The 25,008-nt window shown below is 45.0% G+C and overlaps 1 protein-coding gene across 2 annotated transcripts in view; it reads left to right on the forward strand.

Annotated features, from left to right (window-relative positions):
• The window catches only part of UBE4B (ubiquitination factor E4B), a 120,212-nt gene that overhangs the window by 83,731 nt on the left and 11,473 nt on the right, over positions 1–25,008 (forward strand). For both annotated transcript variants that reach the window (XM_059375239.1, XM_059375240.1), the window contains 8 exons: positions 1,351–1,549; positions 4,339–4,477; positions 8,915–9,014; positions 10,243–10,370; positions 11,234–11,332; positions 12,253–12,488; positions 20,825–20,951; positions 22,689–22,833. In XM_059375239.1, coding sequence (XP_059231222.1) covers positions 1,351–1,549; positions 4,339–4,477; positions 8,915–9,014; positions 10,243–10,370; positions 11,234–11,332; positions 12,253–12,488; positions 20,825–20,951; positions 22,689–22,833 — 1,173 coding nt within the window. The remainder of the gene's footprint in view (positions 1–1,350; positions 1,550–4,338; positions 4,478–8,914; positions 9,015–10,242; positions 10,371–11,233; positions 11,333–12,252; positions 12,489–20,824; positions 20,952–22,688; positions 22,834–25,008) is intronic.

A 25,008-nucleotide genomic window follows, 5' to 3' on the forward strand; every position in this document is an offset into this window, starting at 1 on the left:
ACCCAGAGGAGGGTATGGGAGTGAGTTTCGATCACGTGGTGGGGAAGACACCTTTAAGGAGGTGACGTTTGATCAGAGACCGGACTGATGTGAAAGTCAGCCATGACAAGGCTGGGAAAAGAATTTTCTAGATTCTTGTAAGGCTCCAAAGTGGGAATGATCTAGCTTTGGAACAGGCTCCATATGTAGAGTTCAGTGGCTTGAAAATAGTGTGCCGGAAGGAGGATGGCGGGCTGACTCCCATCAGGCTCCGGCTGACATGGTAAAAACTAGAATGGGATGCCCCTGGGGGTTTTGCAGCAAGGAAACCTCCAGATGTGCTGTGTGGAAAAAAAATGTGATGTGGGCTAAGTTGGGAGGAGCGACAGAAGCAGACCCGAGGAGATCTGGTGGGGAGCCTGGTGGCCTGGACCACCTTGCAAGGGAAGAGAAGATAAAAGGGCATCTTTCCTATATTACTAATAAGTAGTGAATGAATGATGTGACCTTTCTGTTGAGAAGAAGAAAAGTGTATAGAGAAAAGTGTGGCCCTGCATCAGACTGCCTGGATTTCCTTCTCTGGTCCCACCATTTACTAACAGTGGGAACTTCACTGTTTATTTCTTTGTGCCTCAGTTTCCTAAGTGCTAAATGGGGGTGATAGTAGTTCCTAACTGTGGGGTTACTATCCATAAAGCTATTAGAACAGTGCCTGGTGCGGCATGGACACACAATTGATGTGAACTACCGTTATTATAATTGTTTCTGTGACGTCAGCCAGAGAAACTTAGGGGCGCCTGGGTGGCTCATTCGGTAAAGCGTCTGCCTTAGGCTCAGGTCAGGATCGAGTCCCACAGAGGGCTCTTTGCTCAGCGGAGAGCCTGCTTCTCCCTCTGCCTGCCGCTCCCCCTGCTTGTGCTTGCTCGCTCTCTCTCGTCCTCTCTGTGACAAATATAAATAAAATCTTTTTTAAAAAATGGCTATTAGTGAAACAGTGCTGAGTAAAACTAGGGTTTGATGCTCTTGAGGGGAAATAAAGAAGAGAAAGGAAGCAACATTAATTGTGTTTCTACTTAATTCATTTTGAGGATCTTAGGCAAGTCATTTAGCTCTCTGATCCTCAGTTTCCCCCTTTGTAAAATGCGAATAGCAGTATCACTGACTTCCAAGGGCTCTTCTGAAGATTCAGGGAATGTATAAAGTGCTTCACATAGGATTAAGACTCTGTAAAGAGCGCCCTCTGATAGAATGACAATGGTGATGATATATTTCCTCTCATTGACTCTGGGGTGAATGTCTGTAAGCCACACAGTTGTGCCAAAATTTCTTTTTGAATCATTATTTTAAATACCTTTTTTCCGTATTCCACAGACAGATGATAGATTGGTATCTACAGATGGATTCATGCTGAACTTCCTCTGGGTGCTGCAGCAGCTAAGTACAAAGATCAAGTTAGAGACGGTGGACCCCACGTACATATTCCACCCCAGGTGTCGGATCATTCTCCCTAATGATGAGACGAGAGTGAACGCGACGATGGAGGACGTGAGCGACTGGCTGGCTGAGCTGTGTGAGTCACGTTGCTCATTGTGAGGTCATTGAAACGCTGCCCTTTTATTTAAACACGTCTCGTAGGTTTATTTTATTTGGATGCTAGTGATTGCTCACAAATTGTTGTTTTCTCTCCAGAAAATTAATTTAAGAGCCAGAGATACACACAAAAAATTAACGCATTAAAAACTTCTTATTTGGGCGCCTGGGTGGCTCAGTGGGTTGAGCCTCTGTGTTCAGCTCAGGTCATGATCCCGGAGTCCTGGAACCAAGCCCAGCGTTGGGCTCTCTGCTCAGCAGGGAGCCTGCTTCCCCCCTCTGCCTCTGCCTGCCTCTCTGCCTACTTGTGCTCTCTTTCTTGCTGTCAAATAAATAAATAAAATCTTTAAAAAACAAGCAAACAAAAAAACGTCTTACTTGGCTTAGCCAAAGTCAAATGGATGTATAGAACAAGTAGAAGAAAATACACTACTCAGACTAAAAAAAAAAAAAGAAGAAGAAGAAGAAGAAAAGAAAAAGAAATGTAATAGGGATGCGTGGGTGGCTCAATTGGGTTAGGCAGCTGCCTTCGGCTCGGGTCATGATCCCAGGGTCCTGGGATGAGTCCTACTTTGAGCTCCTTGCTCAGCAGAGAACCTGCTTCTTCCTCTCCCTCTGCCTGCTGCTTCCCTGCTTGAGCTCTCTCTCTGTCAAATAAATAAATCTTTAAAAATATATATATATAATAAAAATGGTAACAGAGACTTAATTACGATATAGATTTTATATATACCAATTAAAGTTCTCTTGAAATATTTCATAGATCTTGATGCATCGATGGTATTAAAATATGAATATTTTAAAGGTGTTACGTTTTTGATCTTTTTCCTTTCTATGTGATAAGACATACTAATGACAGATATCAGAGCCCTATGGCATTTAATTTTTAAATATTATAAAATCATTCACGGAATAGGATAGGGGTTCCCTGCCTACCTGGCAGCATTGTGATCAGATGGGTACATGCGTTCTAGAGAAACATGGAAACTATAATAAAAACTAGTATCTGATGAGCAATAAAGTTAGTGTTTGATTAGTATCACTTGGATGAGTAGTAACTAATATCATCTTGGAATCATATCATGGACTAGTAAATTCCAGAAGAATCAAGGGGTTAAACATTTAAAAATATACATATACGTGTATTTATATTCTTTATATATATATCTTTTATTTTTTTATTTTTATATTTTATATGTATAATATAAAAATAAAGAAAACATGAAAAAACTGAACAGAGGATTTAACCCAGCCATGAAGGAAACAAATTTATAATGATTTAATAAATGAAACATATCATCAGAGACGATATGTATATACAGTATCTTAGATAAATATGCTTTTTGTAGAGCGAGATAAAATGAGTATGCAGGGCGCCTGGGTGGCTCAGTGGGTTAAGCCGCTGCCTTCGGCTCAGGTCATGATCTCAGGGTCCTGGGATTGAGTCCCACATCGGGCTCTCTGCTTGGCAGGGAGCCTGCTTCCCTCTCTCTCTCTGCCTGCCTCTCTGACTACTTGTGATTTCTCTCTGTCAAATAAATAAATCTTTAAAAAAAAAAATGAGTATGCAGAATTAAAGAATGGAGCAAAATATGTCTTATGTTTGATAGAATCATGCCTTTCAAAATGTAAACCTGTTATAAATGTATAAGGCCCAAACTGAATTCTACCAAGAGATAGTTTTCTTTTGGGGAACAAAAATGTAAGCAGTATATATCATAGAAAATAAAAGATACTTGCTGGAAAAAATATACCAATAGGAATTAGATACAAATTGAAAGAAATTCAGGTTATTGTTGTATATGTGTAAATTATCCAAAAACAGGGGTGTCTGGCTGGCTCAGTCGGTGAAGCTTGGGGCTCTTCATCTCAGAGTTGTGAATTTGAGCCCCTACATTGTTGAGTGTAGAGATTACTTAAAAATAAAGTCTTTAAAAATAAATAGCTAGATAGATAATCCAAAAACCAAGTGATAAGATAGAATGTAAGTTTGTTAAGAAATAGATGGAATTTAATGAATTTATTTAATGAATTCTAATTTATACCAAAAATTTTAACACTGTCATTCTCAATAATTTTATGTTTTAGAATATACTCCCAATTCTGGGAGTGGAGTGATTTTTCATACAGATCTTCCAAACACTGTTTATAATAGAGAAGAATTAGAAGCGGCAGACATGCCCACGGTACAGAAATGGCTTTGGAATCTGTAGATTAACATAGTCTATCAGTATTTTGAGATTCAAGGTGATGTTTCATGGCCTGTGTTGAATTATAGGAATGGTTATATAAAATACATCAGGAAGACTTGTAACGACAGATTGTTGATGTACGTCTATGCTAACATTTAATCAGATGGGGCAAAATACCTAATCATTCAATGGAGCTCATAGGAATTCTGTGCTGCTTATAACTTAGTCTATATATTTTTTTAAGTTTTTTTTTTTTTTTAATTTATTTTGTCAGAGAGAGAGAGAGCGAGAGTGAGCACAGGCAGACAGAGTGGCAGACAGAGTCAGAGGGAGAAGCAGGCTCCCTGCGGAGCAAGGAGCCCGATGTGGGACTCGATCCCAGGACGCTGGGATCATGACCTGAGCCGAAGGCAGCTACTTAACCAACTGAGCCACCCAGGCGTCCCTTAGTCTATATTTTTTAAAAAGCATCCTTAAGCTTCTTGAAAATTCAAGTGTAATTCTGTCTTAATTGTGCTTTTCGCCTGATTTAATCTTCTTAAAGCCTTTATTTAGGGAATCATGTTATTTTTCCTAGATGGAGATCAGCCTCCATTTTCTGAGCCGAAATTCCCTACAGAATGCTTTTTTCTTACCCTGCACGCCCACCACCTCTCCATTCTGCCAAGCTGCCGTCGCTACATCCGCAGACTCCGGGCCATCCGGGAGCTCAATAGGTACGTACATGACCCCATCTCCTGGGATTGCCTGAGGTATGAAGAAAGCAGTTCTCTTGTGACCAGTGGATTCGAATGCCAGGAGTGAATATGTTGCAGTGAACCATCTGCTTCTGGTTCCCTGTCCACAGTCCTCAGTCCACCAGAGTTCTTTATGTGGCAGAGTGACCCAGCCTTGGTTTCAGAGAGATCTCAATACTCGGTATGTGGTTTTAGACTTCCCTTAACTTTTTTTACTGAGTGTGGTGTTGACCAGGAGGCCCTTTAAAGGATCTCCTGGGTTCCAGTCATTCTCCTCCTCCTCTGGAGTCTGAAACAGTAACTGTAGTTTCTCTTGATAAAAAAGATCATTGACCCCTGCCATCATGGAATTCTCTGACCCCTGCCATCATGGAATTCTCTTTTTTGCATGTTGGCCTATGGCATAAGGAACCCAGAATGGCCAGGTAGTAGCCATCAGTTTCCCATTCATTAGCACCATTGCTGTGTTTCTTGACCTAAGCATTTCTCCCCATGTGCCAATGCCTCCAAATAAACAAATCACAGAAATAAGAACCAAACACATTTCGAAACAGGTCCTCTGGAATAATAATAGTGTGACCACTGCATTTGGTCCAGGACCTATGTACATGTCTGGCTATGAGAAAAAGTATGTCATATCTCTATCTGTAACTCTGTATCTCTTTGTATCTATCTTGCTAATCACCTGTTAATGCTCATGGTTACTCTGTAGATGCTTTAAGATTTTCTTTCTACACTTATTTGTGTCGTTGGTAAATGGTGTCAGTTTTCTTTCCTACACTTTTTTTCTGTGCCTTAGCATACTGGCTATAACTTCTAGTAAAATCTTGACTAGAGGCAACTTTCTTCAAATTTTTCTATTGTTCTAATTCAAGAGGGGAGAGGTTTTTTTTTGTATGTCCTCTGTTATCAGATGAAGAACATTTCCCATTATTTCTAGTATCTTAAAAGTTTTTTATTCCTAACAGAAGTTGAATTTTACTAAATGCTTTTTCCAAAACTATTGAAGAGATCAGAAATTTTTTTCTCCTCTGTTCGGTTAATGTGGCTGAATTATATCAACTAGTTTTCTGATGCTAAACTAGTCTTTCATTCCTGGAATAAACTCAGTTTTTATATTATTGCTTTTATAGCTCATTGGATATTCAGTTTGTTAATACTCTGTTTAGGATTTTTGAGTCTATGTTCAAAAGAAAGATGGGCCTACCATTTTCATTTCTTGGTACGTCTTCCTCAGGTTTTGGTATCATGCTTGCCAATATTGAGTTGGGGAGTATTCTCTCTTTTTATGTTCTTTGGAAGAGTTTATTAGGGGCACCTGAGTGGCTCAGTTGTTAAGCATCTGCCTTCTGCTCAGGTCATGATCCCAGGGTCCTGGGATGGAGCCCTGTGTTGGGCTCCCTTCCACTCCCCCTGCTTGTCTGTCTTTCCTTCTCTCTCAAACAGATAAAATCTTCTTTAAAAAAGAGTTTATAAGTTATTTCTTTATGGGAAAGTTTTTGATTATGTGTTTTATTCTGTTATTAGATATATGACTATTTACACTTTTATTTTATCTTGTGTCAGTATTTCTGTGACATCTAAAGCTTCAAAATTTCTAGGCTTGAAGTTGTTCATAACATCTTTTTATCATTTTAATGTCTGCAGGTTCTTCATTATTTCCTTCTATATACTTTTAGTTTAAATTTGCTTTTTGTTGATATTTCTGTTGCCTCTTAAGATTGGTACATATAGGATGCCTGGGTGGCTCAGTGGGTTAAGCCGCTGCCTTCGGCTCAGGTCATGATCTCAGGGTCCTGGGATTGAGTCCCACATCGGGCTTTCTGCTCAGCAGGTAGCCTGCTTCCCTCTATCTCTCTCTGCCTGCCTCTCCATCTACTTGTGATCTCTATCTGTCAAATAAATAAAATCTTAAAAAAAAAAAAAAAGATTGGTACATATATCATCCATTTTCAGCCCTTATACGTGTATTTAAGGCTGTTCCTTTCCCTCCAAGCCTGGTTCTAGCTGCAGTTCTCAGTTTTGGTATGTCACATTTTACTGATCAGTTCAAAATATTTTCTAATTTTTATTATTTCTTATTTGACCAGTGGGTTATTGAAAAATACATTGTTGAAATTCCAGATTCTTGGGGGATTTGTCTGTTTATCATTTGTTATTGATTCCTAGTTCAATTTCACGGTGGTCAGAGGACGTGCTCTGATTTGTGTCCTTCGAACTTCATTGAAATTTGCTTTATAGGGACGCCTGGGTGGCTCAGTGGGTTAAGCCGCTGCCTTCGGCTCGGGTCATAGTCTCAGGGTCCTGGGATCAAGTCCCGCATCGGGCTCTCTGCTCAGCAGGGAGCCTGCTTCCTCCTCTCTCTCTGCCTGCCTCTCTGCCTACTTGTGATCTCTCTCTGTCAAATAAATGAATAAATCTTTAAAAAAAAAAAAAGAAATTTGCTTTATAGCCCAACAGGTACATGAGTAAATGTTCCGTGGAGACCTGAAAAGAATGTGCTTTCTGTGTTACTTACTGCACGGTGCATTTGTTGGTTAGGTCAGGCTTGTTCATCTTTTATTCAAATTTTCCTCCTATTTGCTGATTTTATCAGCTTATAATATCAGTTATTGGGAAAGGCTTATGCGGTTGCAAGCTGTGATTGTGAATTTGTCTGTTTCTTCATCTTGGAGCCCTGGGATCCCATCTCTTTTACTGACTTTGGTTGATCCATTTCAATGGTACCATCGACTGCGTTCACGCCCAGGCGACTGTGGACGGTCACTCTTGTGCTCAAAGATGTTCCCCTCACCTGTGTGCTTTCCAACACTGTGATAGGAGAGATGTCCTCTAGGATATGGGGGGAGAGAGAGGCAGGTTTGGGAGGAGGGGTTGTCTGAGCCAGTCATCCGTGGTGTATCTATCTGAATATTCTCAGCTTCTTAAACTTTAGATTCCTTCCTCTGAATTCTGTCAAGGGATACCAGCTAGCCCAGCTTCACTCAGCATAGGTCCCTGTCAATGCCAAGTTTGAGTCCACTAGCTGGGTGCACATTTCAGACCCCTCCCAGCTACTCACGACCATCTTGAATCCAGGGTCTCTGGTGGATGTAATGGTGTCCGTGAATTTAGTCCTACACAGAAGGGTGTTCGCATGGTTCCCTCTTGCAGATCAGGCAACTCCAGGATCCGTTCCACACACACTCCCGCGTTCTCTCCCCACAAATGTGGTAGGTAGAATAACGATGTCCCAGTCCCAGAGATGTTCACGTCCCTAAGGAGCCAAGGGTACGAAAGGGAAGTATTAAGTCCAAGTGCTTTGAAATCTATAGTGGCTTGTTTGAAAAAACAGATTTGTCTCCACACTGGTTGTCATTACCACCCTCTTGGAAGCTAAACAAGGCTTCCTTGCACTTTTCACAAGCCTGTCCCGTTCGGCTCCCTAGAGGCAGGCTGCCAGGCCAGTCAGCCATCCCACGGGGCTTCTGAGTGTCTTCCAGCCCCACCTCCCTCACCCCAAGCTGTAGAGACGGGTGCCATGTGGCAGTTTCCGTGACTGCAGTCAGTCTGTCAGATCGTCATCAGTTCTGGGGAGGGCTCAGGTATGTACCCAGAGTTCGCCTTTGAACCTGACCTGGCAGGAAGCTGTTCCACGGTTCATCCTGACCGTAGAGCCTCTGTCACTGCCTCAGGCAGAACTCCTCCGCCACTGTGCTTCCAGAAACGCTGTTGTGGCTGCCACCCTCAACATGCTCTTCTGCCTCCAGCGAGGGGTCACTTCTCGATGGAAGCTTAGGTCGTGGGCAGATTCACTGGCAGCAAGGGAGTCGGGGAAGGTGTAGTTCCAAAAAAATGTGCCAACCTCCAGTTTTCTATAATTGTCTCGACAGAGAGGGGTTGATAGAGCATTAGGTGAGCCAGTCTCTAAAATATGCCGCACATGGCCTGACTGGCAGCTGGTATTTGGGCGGGCATAGGAAGGAGTAAAGGAGCATGCCGCAAAGATCATTTCCGAGAAGAGCATTCCACGTGGAGGGAACGGTCGCAGAAGACGGAAGGGCACTGGCATTGTCGAACCAGCGTTTGGTTTGGGGTAACTGGCCAAGGCCTAGTAACCGTGAACCTTCAGGCAGGACTTCTTGTTCTCCCTCCTAGGAAAAGAAGGGAACGATGTAAATAGTTATTTCTTTCCAAAAGAAATGACTAAATGTCATTAAATGTGAAGTACCACCAATTTTAAGACATTCGTTAGATCAGGAACCCTAAGAAAGGTTCTGCCAACGCATGACAGGAAATACTCTGACTTTCAAGGTGCTGGAGGTAGGAGGAGATGTCTGACGGTCCTCGACAGGGTCGGAACAAGTCGGTAAGAAGGATCCGCGTAAGAAGGATCCGCGTGTCTTCTTGGGTTTGACCTTTAGTCCTTGGTTTCAGAACCGTGGAAGATCTGAAAAACAATGAAAGCCAATGGAAAGACTCCCCGCTGGCAACTAGACACCGCGAGATGCTGAAGCGCTGCAAAACTCAGCTTAAGGTTTGTACGGCTGATGGGAATCGTCACAGCCTGGCCGCGCGGCAGCCGTTCTCCTCCCAGAATGTGTGCCTGCGCAGAGCCCTGTAGTGTCCTTTTGCCTCTGTCGTTCTTTCCCTGAAGATGAAACACTGGACTTTCAGACCAGGTCATGATCTCACCCCGGTCTCCCTGCAGGATTTAAATCAGGACAGAATCTGCAGGTGCTTTGCCAGTGGCAGTGTGCATTCTTCCTGTTTTTATCGTCCTCGGTTGGCCTTCACCTGCCTCACTTAGCCCTTCTGCGAGGTTCTCCCCCTCCACTGCCCCCCAGCTCTGTGACCCAGTGTGCCAGCCATGCATTTTCACAGTGTGTAACCGAGTGGATTTGTGGCTGTGGGAAGACCCCCCCCCCACCTTGTCCCTCCTTCATTTGTCGTTAAAAACGATCCACTGCACAGAACCTAACTGTGGACAGGAAGATTTCTGCTGGTGAGACGGATGCTGAGCAAAGGCTGTACAAGGGAGTGTAGACCGCTTACTTACGCATTTATCTTGTGTTTTTGTTCAAATTCTAGAGCTGAGTATTAGCGGATTCTGGTTTCTCTTGATTAGTAGGAAGGTATATGGACATTTTAACTTCGATTTCTGGGGCAAGTTAAGTAGATTTTGCTTTATTTACTAATAGACAATACCTGCTGAGGTGCAGAATACACCAGGAGCCCTTTTCTGGTGTCTGTAGACCCCCGTGAGCACCCCACAGACCTGTCAGAAGGAGCCTGGAAACTGTTCAAATGGACACGCCGATGCGCATGCGTGCCCGGGTTTCCTTCTCACAACTGTCCTCTGAGGCAGGTGCGGGACCATCAGTGGACAAACATTTTGTCCAAGGGCAGAAGTGGTGACCTGGAACTCAGATGCAGATCTGTCTGGCTTCTATCCACTCACCATCTCTGTCTGACGCCCATCAACCCTGTCCCCCAGTCAAGCTATTTCAATTTGACAGGAAGACCTTCTTTTTGAACCTGAACTATGTGCTCAGCCTTCCATCCAGTGGTTTGCACGGTGTACTTCTGTATCTCTCAGAACAAGGAAAGCTTTGGGGACGTGACCAGCATATTATAGTTAGTTAGAGACGAAGCTCGCGAAAACCCTAGAACCTCGAATCTCCTGGCCTGGTCCCTGGCCAGTCGAACCTGCCGGCACTTGGCCACCGACTAATCTGTGGGTGGGGGCGTACCTCCTTCCGCAGAAACTGGTACGGTGCAAGGCCTGTGCTGACGCTGGTTTACTTGATGAGAGCTTTCTGAGAAGATGTTTGAATTTTTATGGCCTTCTCATCCAGCTGCTGCTCCGCATCCTGGACCCCGCCTATCCCGAGTGAGTGTGCCCCTCCCACCTCCCCTCCGCCCTCCTTGTCTCGGCTGTGTTGTCTTCACTGTCCCTCAGTCCATAGCTGAAACCCAAACCCTTACTTTATCAAGGATCTGTTCTTCAGTTTCTAGGTTGTACCTGTACAGACTACAAAATCCGTAATATTAATAAGTGTTTTCCCAGGGATTACAGTTAAGAAGGGAATGTCAGCACCTCCTAGTTTAATTCTGACCTGGTCCTTTTTTTACAAATCAGCTAGATTGATAGAAAAGGAAATCTGTACGTTGGAAACTAAAACCTGGAGATAACAGAGTATTAGGTCCTTTCACGGACTGGGTGCAGGAAGATACCCAGCCAGTTTTACTAGTTTATTGTTTTACTAGTTTATTATGTGAAGTCTCTGGATCGACTGATGTTGTTAAGTTTGGCCCAGCGCCCTCTGCAGGAGCCGAAAATGTTGTGCAGCTCACTTGTCTCAAAACAGATTGAATCGCATAAAATGACCAAATATGACCCTTCTGTTTCCTTCCTATTTTACTATATTAATCTTAACGGAAAATCAGTAAGAGGAGAAACGTCTCCTGCACACCCTAATCCGTCCACTGTCTTCATTCTTCCCTGTTCATTTCAGGCTCTGGTCTCCTGGCTTGTGTACCTTCTCCGTATTTGTGTTCTAGGAGGCTTTTCCCCCCATTAAAATATTTAACTTGTAATGGCCATGTCACAGTCCTTAGGGTTTCAGGTGCCAGGATTTTGTGTTTTTTTGGTTGGTCGGTTGGTTAGTTGGGGTTTTCTGCGGAGGGGTTAGGGGGTAGTTTCCAGGTGCCATGGTTTTGTTCTGTAACTTGTGATTTTATTCTCTTTGACAGTATAACACTGCCTTTAAACTCAGATGTCCCCAAGGTATTTGCAGCATTGCCTGAGTTTTATGTAGAAGATGTTGCTGAATTTTTATTTTTTATTGTACAGTAAGTACCTTTGACATACTACATGGTTCTAATTTGTTTTTGTACGTGGCGTGTACATTATATTACGAACTACATTGCAGCCCTCCATTTTATGCCTAAAATTCTGTGTAACTGCTGTAAGCGAATGCTGCCTGGAGACTGGAAAAATAAATCCAACTCTGGCACTAAGCCAGTTCCAATAATATCTTCAAGACAGGAGCAGGATTAACAATGCCGATAAGAATGTACTCTCTGAAAATTGAGTTGAATTTCTAATAATTGAGTATGTGTTTCTGAGAAACAGAAGGAGCAAACAGTTTATAAATATCTAAGTGAACATTCAGAAGCCAGAAATATCCACATCTATATTTTGTACTGAAATTTTTCTCAATTATAACACTGGAGAAAGCTTACAAGGAAATGCCTTGAGTTTATAACTGGCATTTCAAGTTTGTTTGTTTGTTCGTTTGCTTGCTTGTTTAATTAAAACAACTGCCAGAAAAAATTTTAGGGGCCCCTGGCAAGCGCAGTCAGTGGAGCGTGCGATCTTGATCTCAAGGTCAGGAGTCTGAGCTCCACACTGAGTATAGAGAGTACTTAAAAATAAAATCTTTTTTTTTTTATTTTTTTAAGTTTTTTTTGTTGTTGTTTAAAAAAAAAAACAACTCTTTTATGAACCTTACCCCATAATTTAATCATGGTGGCTTTGGTTTATTTCCTAAAATAATGTAAGTTACTGTAACATGCTTTAGCCAGTAGACACAATAGATTTAAAGTCTGTCTAGTTGCAAAGTCAGTAGTTATTTGAAACTCAGCAGTTCAAGGGAATTCAGCATCTTGGCTTGTAGACCTATTGGCCCCTTCCCTGCTCGATGACCCCAGCGTCCACACAGCTAGAGCTTCTGGGAGCTTCATTTCTTACTTTTTTTGCCTTTCTCCAGATACTCTCCTCAGGTGCTTTATGAACCCTGTACTCAGGACATTGTGACGTTCCTTGTTGTGATGTTGTGTAACCAGAACTACATCCGAAATCCGTATCTGGTGGCCAAACTGGTAGAAGTCATGTTTATGACCAACCCTGCTGTTCAGCCACGAACCCAGAAGTTTTTTGAAATGATCGAAAACCATCCTCTCTCCACCAAATTGTTGGTCCCTTCACTGATGAAATTTTATACAGGTAGGTTCTGGGTATTTGGGTAGGCAAGTGGATGGGAGTTGCTCTAAATCTGGTAGCTAATATCCTGATGGCCTCTTCCAAGTGTAACCTGCTTAACCCCGCCACTGGCAAAGCAGGTTACTGTTGCTTAGTTTAGATCAGTGGACGTATCCATGGACCATTCTATGAGCTGGTCCCTGATGATAGGGCAGGATCCACTGTAAGTCAGATGCACTTGCAGCTACTTTTAGAAATCTGTCGTATAACTCAGAGTTTCTAGAGCGTGAGTAAAACGAGAAGCTTGTTAAAAATGTTTATTTTCGAGCCCCACTCAGATCTGTGGAATCAGGATATCAGGGAGCCTTCCCTCGTTCACTAAATCTATGAAGGTTTATTGAGCACCTGCTGCCTGCTAGGCGCTGGGTCCCACTGGTGAGCAGACAGAGCCCGCATCAGACTCTCTGCAGGGAGATCCTCCACTGCCGGAAGAATTGGATTCTGAATTGTTACGGAATTTGGCTTTTGAACTAACAGTGTGTTTTCATCAAGCTGATGACCTTGAGACCCCTTAACCTGTCTGCCAACAAAGGCATAGGGTTGTACTAATGGCACATTTTCCTTCCAGCTGGTACATGTTGCAGGAAAGGAAGTGCGTCTTGTCTGTCCTCTGTCAAACCTAGCACATTCTGGGCACTTGGTGTCTTCAGCATTTAGTAGAGTGTACTTGCTGCACTCTTGGGAGAAACACTGGCTGTCCGTGAGTGCGGTTGCTTGCTGTTCCTGCAGCCGCAGAAGTTTGAGGATTCCACTGTGTCGTGACAGCCCTCAGTGGTGACCATCCTTTCCCTGTTGACCAAGACCTGCTCCTGCTCCTTTGGAGCTGGTGCCATCCCCTCTCTGCGCTACTGAGGGTTCCAGCGGTCCGCCTGCCTCCTTTGTCCTTTTGTCACCACTGCTTTGTAACATCTAGTAAGAGTTCAGCTGGCTGGCTGGCTCCATTGGGAGATCATGTGACCCTTGATCTGTAGGTTCTGAGTTCAGGCCCCACGTTCAGTATAGAAATTACTTTAAAAAATGAAAAAAAAAAAAAAAAGGTTTTTTTTCTTCCCAACCTACTGATTCCTCTTAAAGCTAAAGCAAGTAGACAAGCACTTGAAGTTTCACTAACATCCTTGCTTTGGCAATAGCAGGGGAACACTCCTGGGTAAAAAGCCTCTTTTTCACTCCCCTTAGTCCTGGTAGGGAGGACCTCCAGGTACAAATGATGAGTCATGTGTGTACGGGACATGACCTCATTCAGTGTCTTGCACATATCAGGCTTAGTCGAAGATAATTCTGCATTTCTTAAAATACAGTAAGGCATCTCTTTTTACCCATTTCTTTCTTTTTTTCTTACTTTCTTTCTTTCTTTTTTAAGATTTTATTTATTTATTTGTCAGGGGGAGAGAGAGCACACAAGCAGGCAGAGTGCCAGGCAGAGGCAAAGAGAGAGAAGCAGGCTCCCCGCCAAGCAAGGTGCCTGATGCAGGGTTTGATCCCAGGACCCTGGGATCATGACCTGAACCGAAGGCAGCGGCTTAACCAACTGAGCCACCAAGGCGTCCTGTGTCTTTCTTTTTAAACTTATTTTTTAAGATGAGAATACCTTATAACATAGTTGTAGCAAACTACACTAACCTACAAATACTGTTTCATCTCCCCATTAGCTGGTGTGCAGAATCAGCGCTATGAAATTCTCTGAGAATGTAAATTGGTAAAACTTTTTTTAAAAGGCTTTATTTATTATTTGACAGAGAGAGACAGTAAGAAAGGGAACACAAGCAGGAGGAGTGGGAGAGGGAGAAGCAGGCCTCCCACCTAGCAGGGAGCCTTGATCCCAGGACCCTGGGATCACCTGAGCTGAAGGCAGATGCCCAACGACTGAACCATCCAGGCGCCCAGTAAAACCCTTCCGAAGGGCAGTTTGGCAGTCCACACCAAAAGCCCTAAAAATGTGTATATTCTATGTATCAATCAGGGTCCAGTAAGGAAAATAAACAGTTGACCATTGAGCAACTGTTAGAGACCCCTCACCCCCACCAGGCAGCCAAAAATCCACTTTCACCTTTGACTCCCCCAGATTTTAGATTTAGACCAGAATGTTAGATTTACTGTGTAGCATCTTATCGGTAACATCAGCCGTCAGTTAACACATCCCTTGTACATTATGTGTATTACACACTATATTCTTAAGAGAAAATAAGCTAGAGGAAGGAAAACGTTATGAAGAAAATCTTAAGAGGGACACCTGGGTGGCTCAGTCAGTTAAGCATCTGCCTTCAGCTCAGGTCATGATTCCAGGGTCTTGGGATCGAGCCCCACATCAGGCTCCCTGCTCAGCAGGGGATCTGCTTCTCCCTCTCCCTCTGCCCCTACTCGTGCTCACTTGCTCACTCTCAAATAAATAGAAATAAAATCTTAAAAAGAAAATAAGGAAGAGTAAATACATTTATGGTCCCATGTATATATTTATTGAAAAAAAATGTGTGAGTAGCCCCGTGGAGTTCAAGCCTGTGTTGTTCAGGGAGCAGCCGTATGAAGAACTAGTCAAGTAGACACTGGAGGACAGAAAGGCAAGTGAGAGCTCTGGCGTAAGGCAGGTTACAAGTTCAGGAAGCAGCCGTCCTCTGTCTCCAGAGCTGGGGGAACCCAAGGAAGAGGCTGGAGTGAGTAAACTAGCTCGAATGAGGACCAGGACAGAATGGGGACCTAGGTCTCTGTGGAAGGGCGCTGCCCAGCTGGTGTCTCCGAGGAGCGCAGGCTTCCTAGTTCTGCCACGGTGGACCTGAGCTGGAAACTGGAAGCGGTTGGTGCTGCGGGAAGAAAGAACCACTGTTGCTGACAGGAGCAGCCAGCCTGTGGCCAGGGACCAGGTCCCTGCTCGCCTGCAGCGCCCCCTATTGGCGAACCCAACGGAGGGCCTGCTGGCAAGGGGAAGCCTGCAGAGCCCCAGCCCCAGCCTGGCAAAGCCGAGCATCAAGGCGGATTGGGGGCCCCATGACAGCAGCTAAATAAATAGCTCAGCCTTTTGCATGCAAACTTAATTTCTAGTCATCTGTTCCGTGGGGGTAATTATGAATGTGTGTGCATGTTTACAGTGATACTGCAGCATCATTTATAATGCAGTGCAGGGAAAATGCTAAAAACAGCCTAAATTTCTTCCAGCTGTGGATGAATTAAGTAAATTACAGTTTATCCATAAAGTGGGTCTATATGAGCTGTGAAGAATAATGTTATTTACATTAAATGGTTAAGTCATCAGAAGTAAAGAAAATGCCAAGTAATGAAGCAGTATATACAGTAGGACCTCGTGTTGGTAGACATCTGTACGATAGAACGTATACCACAATAGTAACAGAGAGATGGTTCGTTTTGAATGGTAAAACTGTGAATGGATTTATTTCTTTTCCTTTTTAAAAAATTATCTAACTGGGGCACCTGGGTGGCTCAGTCAGTTGAGTGTCTGTCTCCGGCTCAGGTCATGATCCCAGGGTCCTGGGATCGAGTCCCATCTCAGAGGACTGGGGAGCCTGCTTTTCCCTCTGCCTCTCTCTCTCTCTGTCTCTCATGAATAAATAAATAAAAGCTAAAAAATAAAATTATCTGAACTTACTCTGCAGTAAACATGTATTGTTAGTATTAAAAGTAAAAAGTGTAGGGCGCCTGGGTGGCTCAGTGGGTTGGGCCGCTGCCTTCGGCTCGGGTCGTGATCTCGGGGTCCTGGGATCGAGTCCCGCATCGGGCTCTCTGCTCAGCAGGGAGCCTGCTTCCGTCTCTCTCTCTCTGCCTGCCTCTCCGACTACTTGTGGTTTCTCTCTGTCAAATAAATAAATAAAAAATCTTTAAAAAAAAAAAAAAAAAGTAAAAAGTGTTTAGTTAAATGTGTTTTTTTTTTAAGTTTTTATTTATTTATTTATCAGACAGAGATCACAAGTAGGCAGAGAGGCTGGTGGCAGGTGGGGGAGAAACAGGCTCCCTGCTGAACGGAGAACCTGATGTGGGGCTCAATCCCAGCACCCTCGGATCATGACCTGAGCTGAAAGCAGAGGCTTTAACCCACTGAGCCACCAGGTGCCCCTAGTTAAATGTATTTTATACTCAGTAAGTGCCCTGGGCCTGTCACTGTGGCTTTGAAATAAAGCATGGGGGTCCCAGGGGGGTGGGCCTCTTTTGGGAGATGTGTGCTGGGTCTGGCAGAGCCCCACTAGTAAGATCCAAGAAGCTCCTTTTCCCTTTTGCCACTAAGCAGTGTACCTTCTGGCCCTGGACCACGTCTGCAGTCCTAGAGAGATGATACCCTTACTAATAATAGCCACCACTTATTGAATCCTCACTAATCCTTTCACTTAATCGGCACAGCCATCATCAAGATGGGTGCTATAAATATCTCCCGTTTTCCAAATAGGAACCTGAAGCTTAGAAAGGTCCAGAAGCTTGCTGAAGGTCAACAGCTAGTGCATGGCAGCAACTTCAGCAGGTGGGCCTTAGCACAGGTGCTCCTGCCTGATGCACTGTTACTACTGTGGTAGCAGGGAACCAGTCCCCAGAGAACCCTCCAGCGGGACACCACAGACAGCCCCCAACTCATGCATCAACCCCATAATAAGGCCTGCCGAGGGGTGCCTGGATGGCTCAGTGGGTTAAGCCTCTGACTTCGGCTCAGGTCATGATCTCATGGTCCTGGGATGGAGCCCCACATCAGGCTCTCCGCTTAGAAGGGAGCCTGCTTCCCCCTCTCTGCCTGTCTCTCTGCCTGCTTGTGATCTCTGTCAAATAAATAAATAAATAAAATCTTAAAAAAAAAACAAAAAGTCCTTCTGATTGAGGTCCAGAGTCTCAGACGTGAACTAGAGATGGGCATATGGACCGGGCTCCTCTTTTCTACCCCCAGAGAATATCCTAGCTTTGGAAATACTTAAGATCCAATTTTTGTTTCGAAAATAAAATTAAGTTCCAAAATCAGAATACTTTATTTATACCAGCAGTCAGTTCCTTAAGGAACAGCTTTCCCAACCTGGCTACTCAGAACTTAAAAGAACACTGAGCTCTGAATCAACAAAGCCAGCATTAACCCAAGTTGATTGAGTCTCTGACTCTGCAAATACTTAAGACGCTCCTACTGTGTGTCAGCCCTGGTTTTTTGTTTTTTGTTTTTTGGGTTTTTTTTTTAAGATTTTATTTATTTATCAGGGTGGGGGGAGAGCAAGCGAGCACAGGCAGACAGAATGGTAGGCAGAGGCAGAGGGAGAAGCAGGCTCCTTGCCGAGCAAGGAGCCCGATGTGGGACTCCATCCCAGGACGCTGGGATCATGACCTGAGCCGAAGGCAGCTGCTTAACCAACTGAGCCACCCAGGCGTCCCTCAGCCCTGGTTTTGATGCTAGGGTGGTGCAGATGGCTGGTGAGCCCCGTGTTCTTTTTGAGAAATAGACATGGAACCAATAAATAAGATACATTCAGATGGTGGGTGTGGGAGGGGCACGATGCTGCTTTAAGGAGCGCAGTCGGGGAAGGTCTCTGAGACGGGGACTCTGGAGTAACATGAGACGGAGGAGTGAATCATGTGCAGATCTGAGCCACAGCATGGCAGGCATCCGGGACTGCAAGTGTAAAGGCCTTGAGGCCTGGGCAGCTTAGTGAGATCGAACAAGAAGAACAAGGAGGGAGCGGAGCACGGCGAGTAGCAGAGCACAAGGCCCCCAGGATCTAGTTCATTTCAGGCCTCCTAGAACTCGGACTTGGGAAGTCGAACTTGGGCTGCCACAGTTTCGAGGGAGCATGAGGAGTGAAGTTTTTTTTTGTTTGTTTTTGTTTTTTAAGAGTGAAGTTTTTTAAGTGTTGGCAGTACTTGGCTTCTGCTGTGCCCAGGAAGTGGTAGAGGTATTATGGGCGATACTGAGGGTATGAGAGGCTCTGTATCAGCCCCCCAGCGTCTTTCTCAAGTAGACTCCGTTTGCATCGGCTCTCCACACTTCAGTTCACACTATTTTTAATTAAAGATTGATTTATTTGAGAGAGTGAAAGAGCACATCCGAGCAGGGAGAGAATCTTCAAGCAGACTTCCCACTGAGCGCAGAGCCTGATGAAGGGCTTAGTCTCGCCACCCGTGAGACCACGACCTGAGCCGAAACCAAGAGTCAGACGCTGAACTGACTATGCCTCCCAGACGCCCCAGTTCACACTTTTTCCTGCAGTTAACAAAATGACACTTAGTTCATTGTAAAGAAAGCTTGACCTAATGAATATGCATGTGTGCTTTTAGGTCTTTATATGATAGGTGTTAATTATCTTATGCCTCTCATTTTTAAATAACCTTTCTTTTCACCAAAAAAATATGTTCATTGCAAAATAGAAGAAATTCCAAGAAGAAAAAAGAAGTTATTGATAGTCTCTGCACTCAGAATCTGTTAACATTTTGGTCTGTATTTTTTTCCAGCCAGTATGTATGTGTATGTATGTATGTATATGGTGTGTGTGTGTGTGTGTGTGTGTGTGTGTCGTTTTAAATATGATTGGCCCCATTCAGTAACCTGTGTTTTTCACTTCCTGTATGACAAATATTTTTTCATGTTCTCCATTGGGCATTGGCATTTGTTTTTTTTCTAATACAAATAGTAGTGTAGAGATTATCCTGGGAGATCAGTCTTTGAACCTGCCTGCATGTGTTTTCTGTAATAGAATTGGTGGGTCAGAGAAATGGGCTCTTTGGTGGTTTGTGATCCAAATTGTCACATTGCCTTCAAGAGGTTGTGTCCCTGTTCATTCTCATGAGCAGTCAGAAGGTACCTCTCACCCAGGTGCTCGCAGGCAGTTTGGTCATTTTTGTAATACCTGCGAAGTAAAAATGGTATCTTATTTTAATTTATATTTTTATCTTTTTCTTGAGCCTTATTGTCTTTATTTGACAACTTTCTCCCTTTTTTATTTTTTATTTTTTTATTTTTTTAAAGACTTTATTTGACAAAGAGAGATCACAAGTAGGCAGAGAGAGAGGAAGGGAAGCACGATGCAGGACTCATCCCCGAGACCATGACCTGGGCTGAAGGCAGAGGCTTTAACCCACTGAGCCACCCAGGCGCCCCTCCCTCTTTTTAAAACTTGTTGTAAATTCAGAAACTTCTCTCACTTCAGCCCTTTGTCTTTCGGATACCTAAGTCTAACCTTTGTTCCATTTTAATTAGCAGGACATGAATGTCGGTGATCGGTAAATTAGTGATGAGCACATGGGATTTTACTGAACTTGTCTCTATTTTGGTACATGTTCGAAAATGTTAATTATACAAAAGTATTTAAAATAATACAGGCATATTTCAGAGATACTGCAGATGCAGACCCAGACCTCTGTAATAAAGCAAATACAAGAATAAAGGAAGTCAGATGGATTCTTCTCGTTCCCAGTGCGTATGACAGTTACACTTACACCGCACTGTGGTCTGTTAAGTGTACATTATCATTCTGTCCAAAATAACGATGCACGTATATCTTATTTTGAAAGTATTTTATTGGGACACCTGGGTGGCTCAGTCAGTTAAGCATCTGCCTTCGGCTCAGGTCATGGTCCCAGGGTCCCAGGATCGAGCCCCACGTCAGGCTCCCCGCTCCACAGGGAGGCTGCTTCTCCCTCTGCCCCTCCCGTCGCTCATGCTCTCTCACTTGCTCACTCTCAAATAAATAAAATCTTTTAAATAAGTATTTTATTGCTGCATCATCTGAGCTTTTAGCGAGTCATCATCACTGATCACCGATCACCGTAAGAAATACAGTGATAATGAGCAAGTTTGAGATCTTGCGGGGATTACCAAGATGTGACCCAGAGACATGAAGTGAGCAAGCGCTGTTGGAAAAATGGGGCAAATAGACTTGCTTGAAGCAAAGCAAGGTTGCCACAAACCTTCAATTCGTAAAAAAAAAAAAAATAAAGGAGGAAAGAAAGAAAGAAAAAACAACTTATAAAACTGCAGTAAAATGAGGTAGGCCGGTAGTCACATTTAATAGGTATGTGACCCTTAAGAAAATTCCACCCGGTTTTCTTTTGTTTTTTTCCTGGTCATTGATGAGTGGGCGCTGTGCCAGGGGTATAAGCCGCTTCGTGAGCCCAGTTCATTTGGTGTCGTGTCATTGCCAGACCTTTGTGAAGCCTGTTTCTCCAGAACCACTGCCTCATTTCTGTCCTGCCTTACGTGTGAGAGATAGGGGCACAGTCTTGTCACATCCTGTATTTCCAGATTTGCACGCACTCGGTAACATCCTGGGCACAGCGACTGCTTTTAGAAAGGTAGATGGTCCCCGTGCTTCAGTCTCTTTCTCTCTCTTCTCTAGACGTTGAGCACACCGGAGCCACCAGTGAGTTCTACGACAAGTTCACCATCCGCTATCACATCAGCACCATTTTTAAAAGCCTTTGGCAAAACATAGCTCACCATGGCACCTTCATGGAGGAGTTCAAGTGAGTATTGGGCGCCCGATGTCCCCATTTGTGGCTTGCAAATCACGGGTAGGGTGACTGCTTAAATCTTTCCGAGCTGGTTCTTCTGAACCGTTGTCTTGGTCTCAACCTCCTTTAAGTTTTCTAGATCATTCTGCTGCATGTGAGCAGGGTTAACTAAATGTCTGTGCTTGCAAGATATCGCCAAACTTTAGAGCTGTCAAGACACTTTGGGGATGGTATGTATACATAAAGAATCTGTAAATATTCTGAGATGGTCCATGAAGTGTTTTTTGGTGTTTCTGTGATTACAGTGTTAAGTGAAGTTGTCAGAGGACTGGAATGAGATTGTAGAGTGTTCTAGAATATGATGTCAAGCTTTAGATGTGAAATGTTAGGAAGACTTTAGATTCGGAAGGAAAGTTGGGGTTATTTCAAATGTCATTCTTTGTAATAAGGCCCTAAACCTTGATTAAGGATTTTTTATTTCCTACCTGAAATTTTAGTGGCTCCTTAAATCTGGACATGAGTCATTTCATCTAAGTTACCGTAAAAAGAAAGATGCTTTTAAAAAGAAGGGAGATGAAAATGTTGAACTCTTGAATTGTTCGTCAGGAGAAATTTTATCCTGTCTGGTTGGATCTTTTGCAATCCCTGCTAGATGACTGAGCAAGTCTCACTACTGAGCAAGTCTCACTGTCACTTGTTAGCAGAGTTACTAGTCAGTATGATTTCGTATCACCAGTGGAGAACCATTTTTAGATAGGTTTCTGTAAAGTAAGCTCTTCAAGCTAATTCTCTTTCTGAGAATTTCTCTTATGGTCAGAATTACGTTCCCAAAAACCCTGGCACCAGCTTAGACCACACAGGCCCATGGCTCGGTCTGCGTGGTGCCGAGTGGGAATGCTCGCCCTGAACTTTGCTTGTTCCTGAAATCCAAGCTTCCCACCCTTGTTCGCAGGAACTTCTCCTCCCCAGGCACAGACTTCCCGCCCCCTGGTTACACAGCAGTAGATCCTAAAGTGTATGGAGCTCCTCTTTGCTCTACTAATCTTACAGTTACAAAGCCTCATGGTGCGCCAGCATCTGAGTGTGCCAGCAAGCCCTCCACTGTGATGGGAGATGTGGGACAGTTTTATAGGCTAGAAGCTTCAGGTTCTAGAAAGTGAGTTAATATTCTCCTGTATCAATATCGCAGCTTCTAGCTTTCCTTCACTGCGACTTTATAATAAGGAATCACTGTATTGGTAATTCTCTTGTCTCTTATATGTGGGTAATTGTGCTTTCTTGGGAGTTTAAACCTATTTTCTAGTCTGGAGGAGGGTCTTTTCTACTTAAAGTCATTGAGACAATGAGCCAGGGACGTGCTGGTAAACCTGCTCTCTGAAGAATTGGGGGGAATTCAGCATTTGCTGGCTTTCCAGGCTGTACATACTCACACTGGTGCCAGATTTAAACTTTCATGGGAATCTGCTCACAGAATCGTGCAGTACTAGCAACTGGCTCTCTTGACCAGGCCGGGTCCCCCGCAGTGCACCGCTGCAGTGAGCGTCTCATAATTAGACAAAAGGGGTAACAAATCCAAGGAGAGACTTCACAGACCTTGGCCTCCACCGTACTGGAGTGGTGCCAGGGCGGTGGGCAAGCTTCTGGGGCCACGTGGTTGGCACGTTGGGCGGGGCCCGTTTTCTTTGGGGTCTCCGCTGCCTTTGGCCTCAGGGCACTGTATGACCGTGTCCACCATAATTGTCTTTTCAGTTCGGGGAAGCAGTTCGTCCGCTACATAAACATGCTGATAAATGACACGACGTTTCTGCTTGATGAAAGTCTGGAGTCTCTGAAGCGAATCCACGAGGTGCAGGAAGAGATGAAGAACAAGGAGCAGTGGGACCAGCTGCCCCGGGTGAGGACGCGGGGGACTGCTGTGGCCGGGGAGCTGCCGCGGGCCCCGGGCAGAGCTCGGCTCCGGGCTGCACTCGTGGGGCCCTGGTGACATGGATCTGACCTGTCGCTACCTGTCCCCTCCCACCTGTGTGCTTCCGAGAGGTTCCCTCCGAGGGTTGCAGAAGGGGTAAACATAGACACCTGGTCTAAAGCCAAGAAATGAACTGAGAAGGCTTGTCAAATGCGTCCTGAAAACTTTCTTGCCTCCTTGATTTCAAAGGGCTTTTTTGGAGAAGCGCTTTTGTTGTCCGAATGTGTTGATGTCAATTTCTAAAAGTAGGAAGTGAATCCCTAGGATGCGGTGCTGACCAGGCACTTGATCTGCTCGTGTGATTTCCTTTGGACAACGGTGTGCCTCCCGTGGGAGGTTTTTCCTTCCAGTTGATCTTGGTTTTTGTGTTCAGTTATTAATGGAAGAGAGGGTCGTCTTGCCAGGTTGCATGAGAAACTCCTGCCGCACCGGTGATGGCACGCTGACACGCTTTTCTGACATTTACTGCAGCCGTGTAGACGATCTGTTCTGTGTTCTGGTGTTCTCGGGCTCAAAATTAGAACTGCTTTCCAGCAAGAGTTCTCTTGGAAAAGTAGGGAAGACTTTTTTTCTTGACTAGCAATAGCATCCTCAAAACAAAAATGCTGTCGAGCTTCTAACGCTTAAGATAAGGTAAGCACATGCGAAAGCACATTTCAGGGAGGTTTTCTTTCCCAGTGTTCCTGCAGCTTTGATGGAAGTTTCCATCTTGCTGTAGCTCACATCTTACACCAGAGACTGAAACCTCCTGGGGGCTTTGCCCAGGGGCCGTGAGTGCTGGATTCCCCGAGTCCGGCTTCCACGCTGCTGGAACCCGTCTCATCACATTCTTGAGACAACGTGGTCGTTGTCCTCCCTGTCCTCTGTACTGCCCTGGCACCTGCCCGAGTCCGGCTTACCCTCTACCCTCGTATTTATGTCTAAACACCCATTAAATTGTTTTGCTACTGGGCCTCCAAAACCTCCCCCCCTGTGCCTCCCCACGTCCCACCGGCAGGAGGCCGCCCCGGCTCGATGCTCCGTGGCCCCCCTAAATACAGTAGCTCTAAGAGAGCCTTCCAAGCTTACCTCGCATTCTGGTCCACTGGATCCTGCCTAGCCCGGTCCCCAGGCCCTTGCAGAACCGTCTGGGAAGCAGATGAGGCCAGCTGAGAGAGCTCCAGGTTTGGAGTCCAGGCTACCCGGGTTTGAAAACGGACACTGCCATGCCCTCAGAGTTCTGTATCCTTGTCTATGAACCAGAGCCGATCCCTGCTTTGCGGAAGAGCGGTGAGGAGGATTGCTGAAGGGCACCACGTAGTTTGGGACTTGTGCAGCCCCTGTTTTTCTGTGTGCCTTGAGACACTCCCGTCCACAGTTCTCTACTCTCCATTTTTCTGTATTGAGATCCTGCCCATTCTTTGAGTAAGGTCTTGACTTGATGGTCCCTCAGGGTTGGACTACCCCAGTCGGTGCGGCTGAGGGCCTCGCCTTTCTGGTACCTCTGTACCCTCTTTATGTTAGTCGTGATGCTCGGCTCAGACCGGCTCATGCCAGAGACAGTGGAAGACAGGCGTGTGGCTCGATACCTATCCACAGTCCGTGCGCGCTAGCATTTGCTCGTGAGACAACCGAACGATTCCTGTGGACTTCGTGTTCATGGATGAGAGACGTCATAAATAATCCTGAACGAGTGCTGTTCCCCAAGTCAGGTAGACCTTGAAGTCCCTTCCTGCCGTCCGCCTCCCCGCTTGCCTGCTCCTCACCGCCCTGTCCGAACGCTGGAGCATTCCGCTGCTCGGCCCTCCGGCGCCCCCTCCCCTCCCCACGCTCGCTGCTGAGGCGAGGGTGCTGCTTGGGACTCGGGGGTGGCAGGCGTTCTTTATCCTGAGAGACTGTACCATCCGTGGCAGGACATTTGACATCTTTGGCCAATGAGGTTCCCTCTTCCCGAGGATCAGGCAGCCAGAAACACTCCCACACACCTGATGCCCCCGGCTCAAAGTCACTGCGAGGGGATCTCCTCTGTTTAACAGTCTGGGTCTGAAAGCTTCCAGAATGTGTCTCCTCAGTTCCTATCTCTCCTGACTCCAGACCTGCCGCACCCACCCGCCATTGACCTGC

The sequence above is a fragment of the Mustela nigripes genome, chromosome 14 (assembly GCF_022355385.1).
Source record: "Mustela nigripes isolate SB6536 chromosome 14, MUSNIG.SB6536, whole genome shotgun sequence".
NCBI lineage: Eukaryota > Metazoa > Chordata > Mammalia > Carnivora > Mustelidae > Mustela > Mustela nigripes.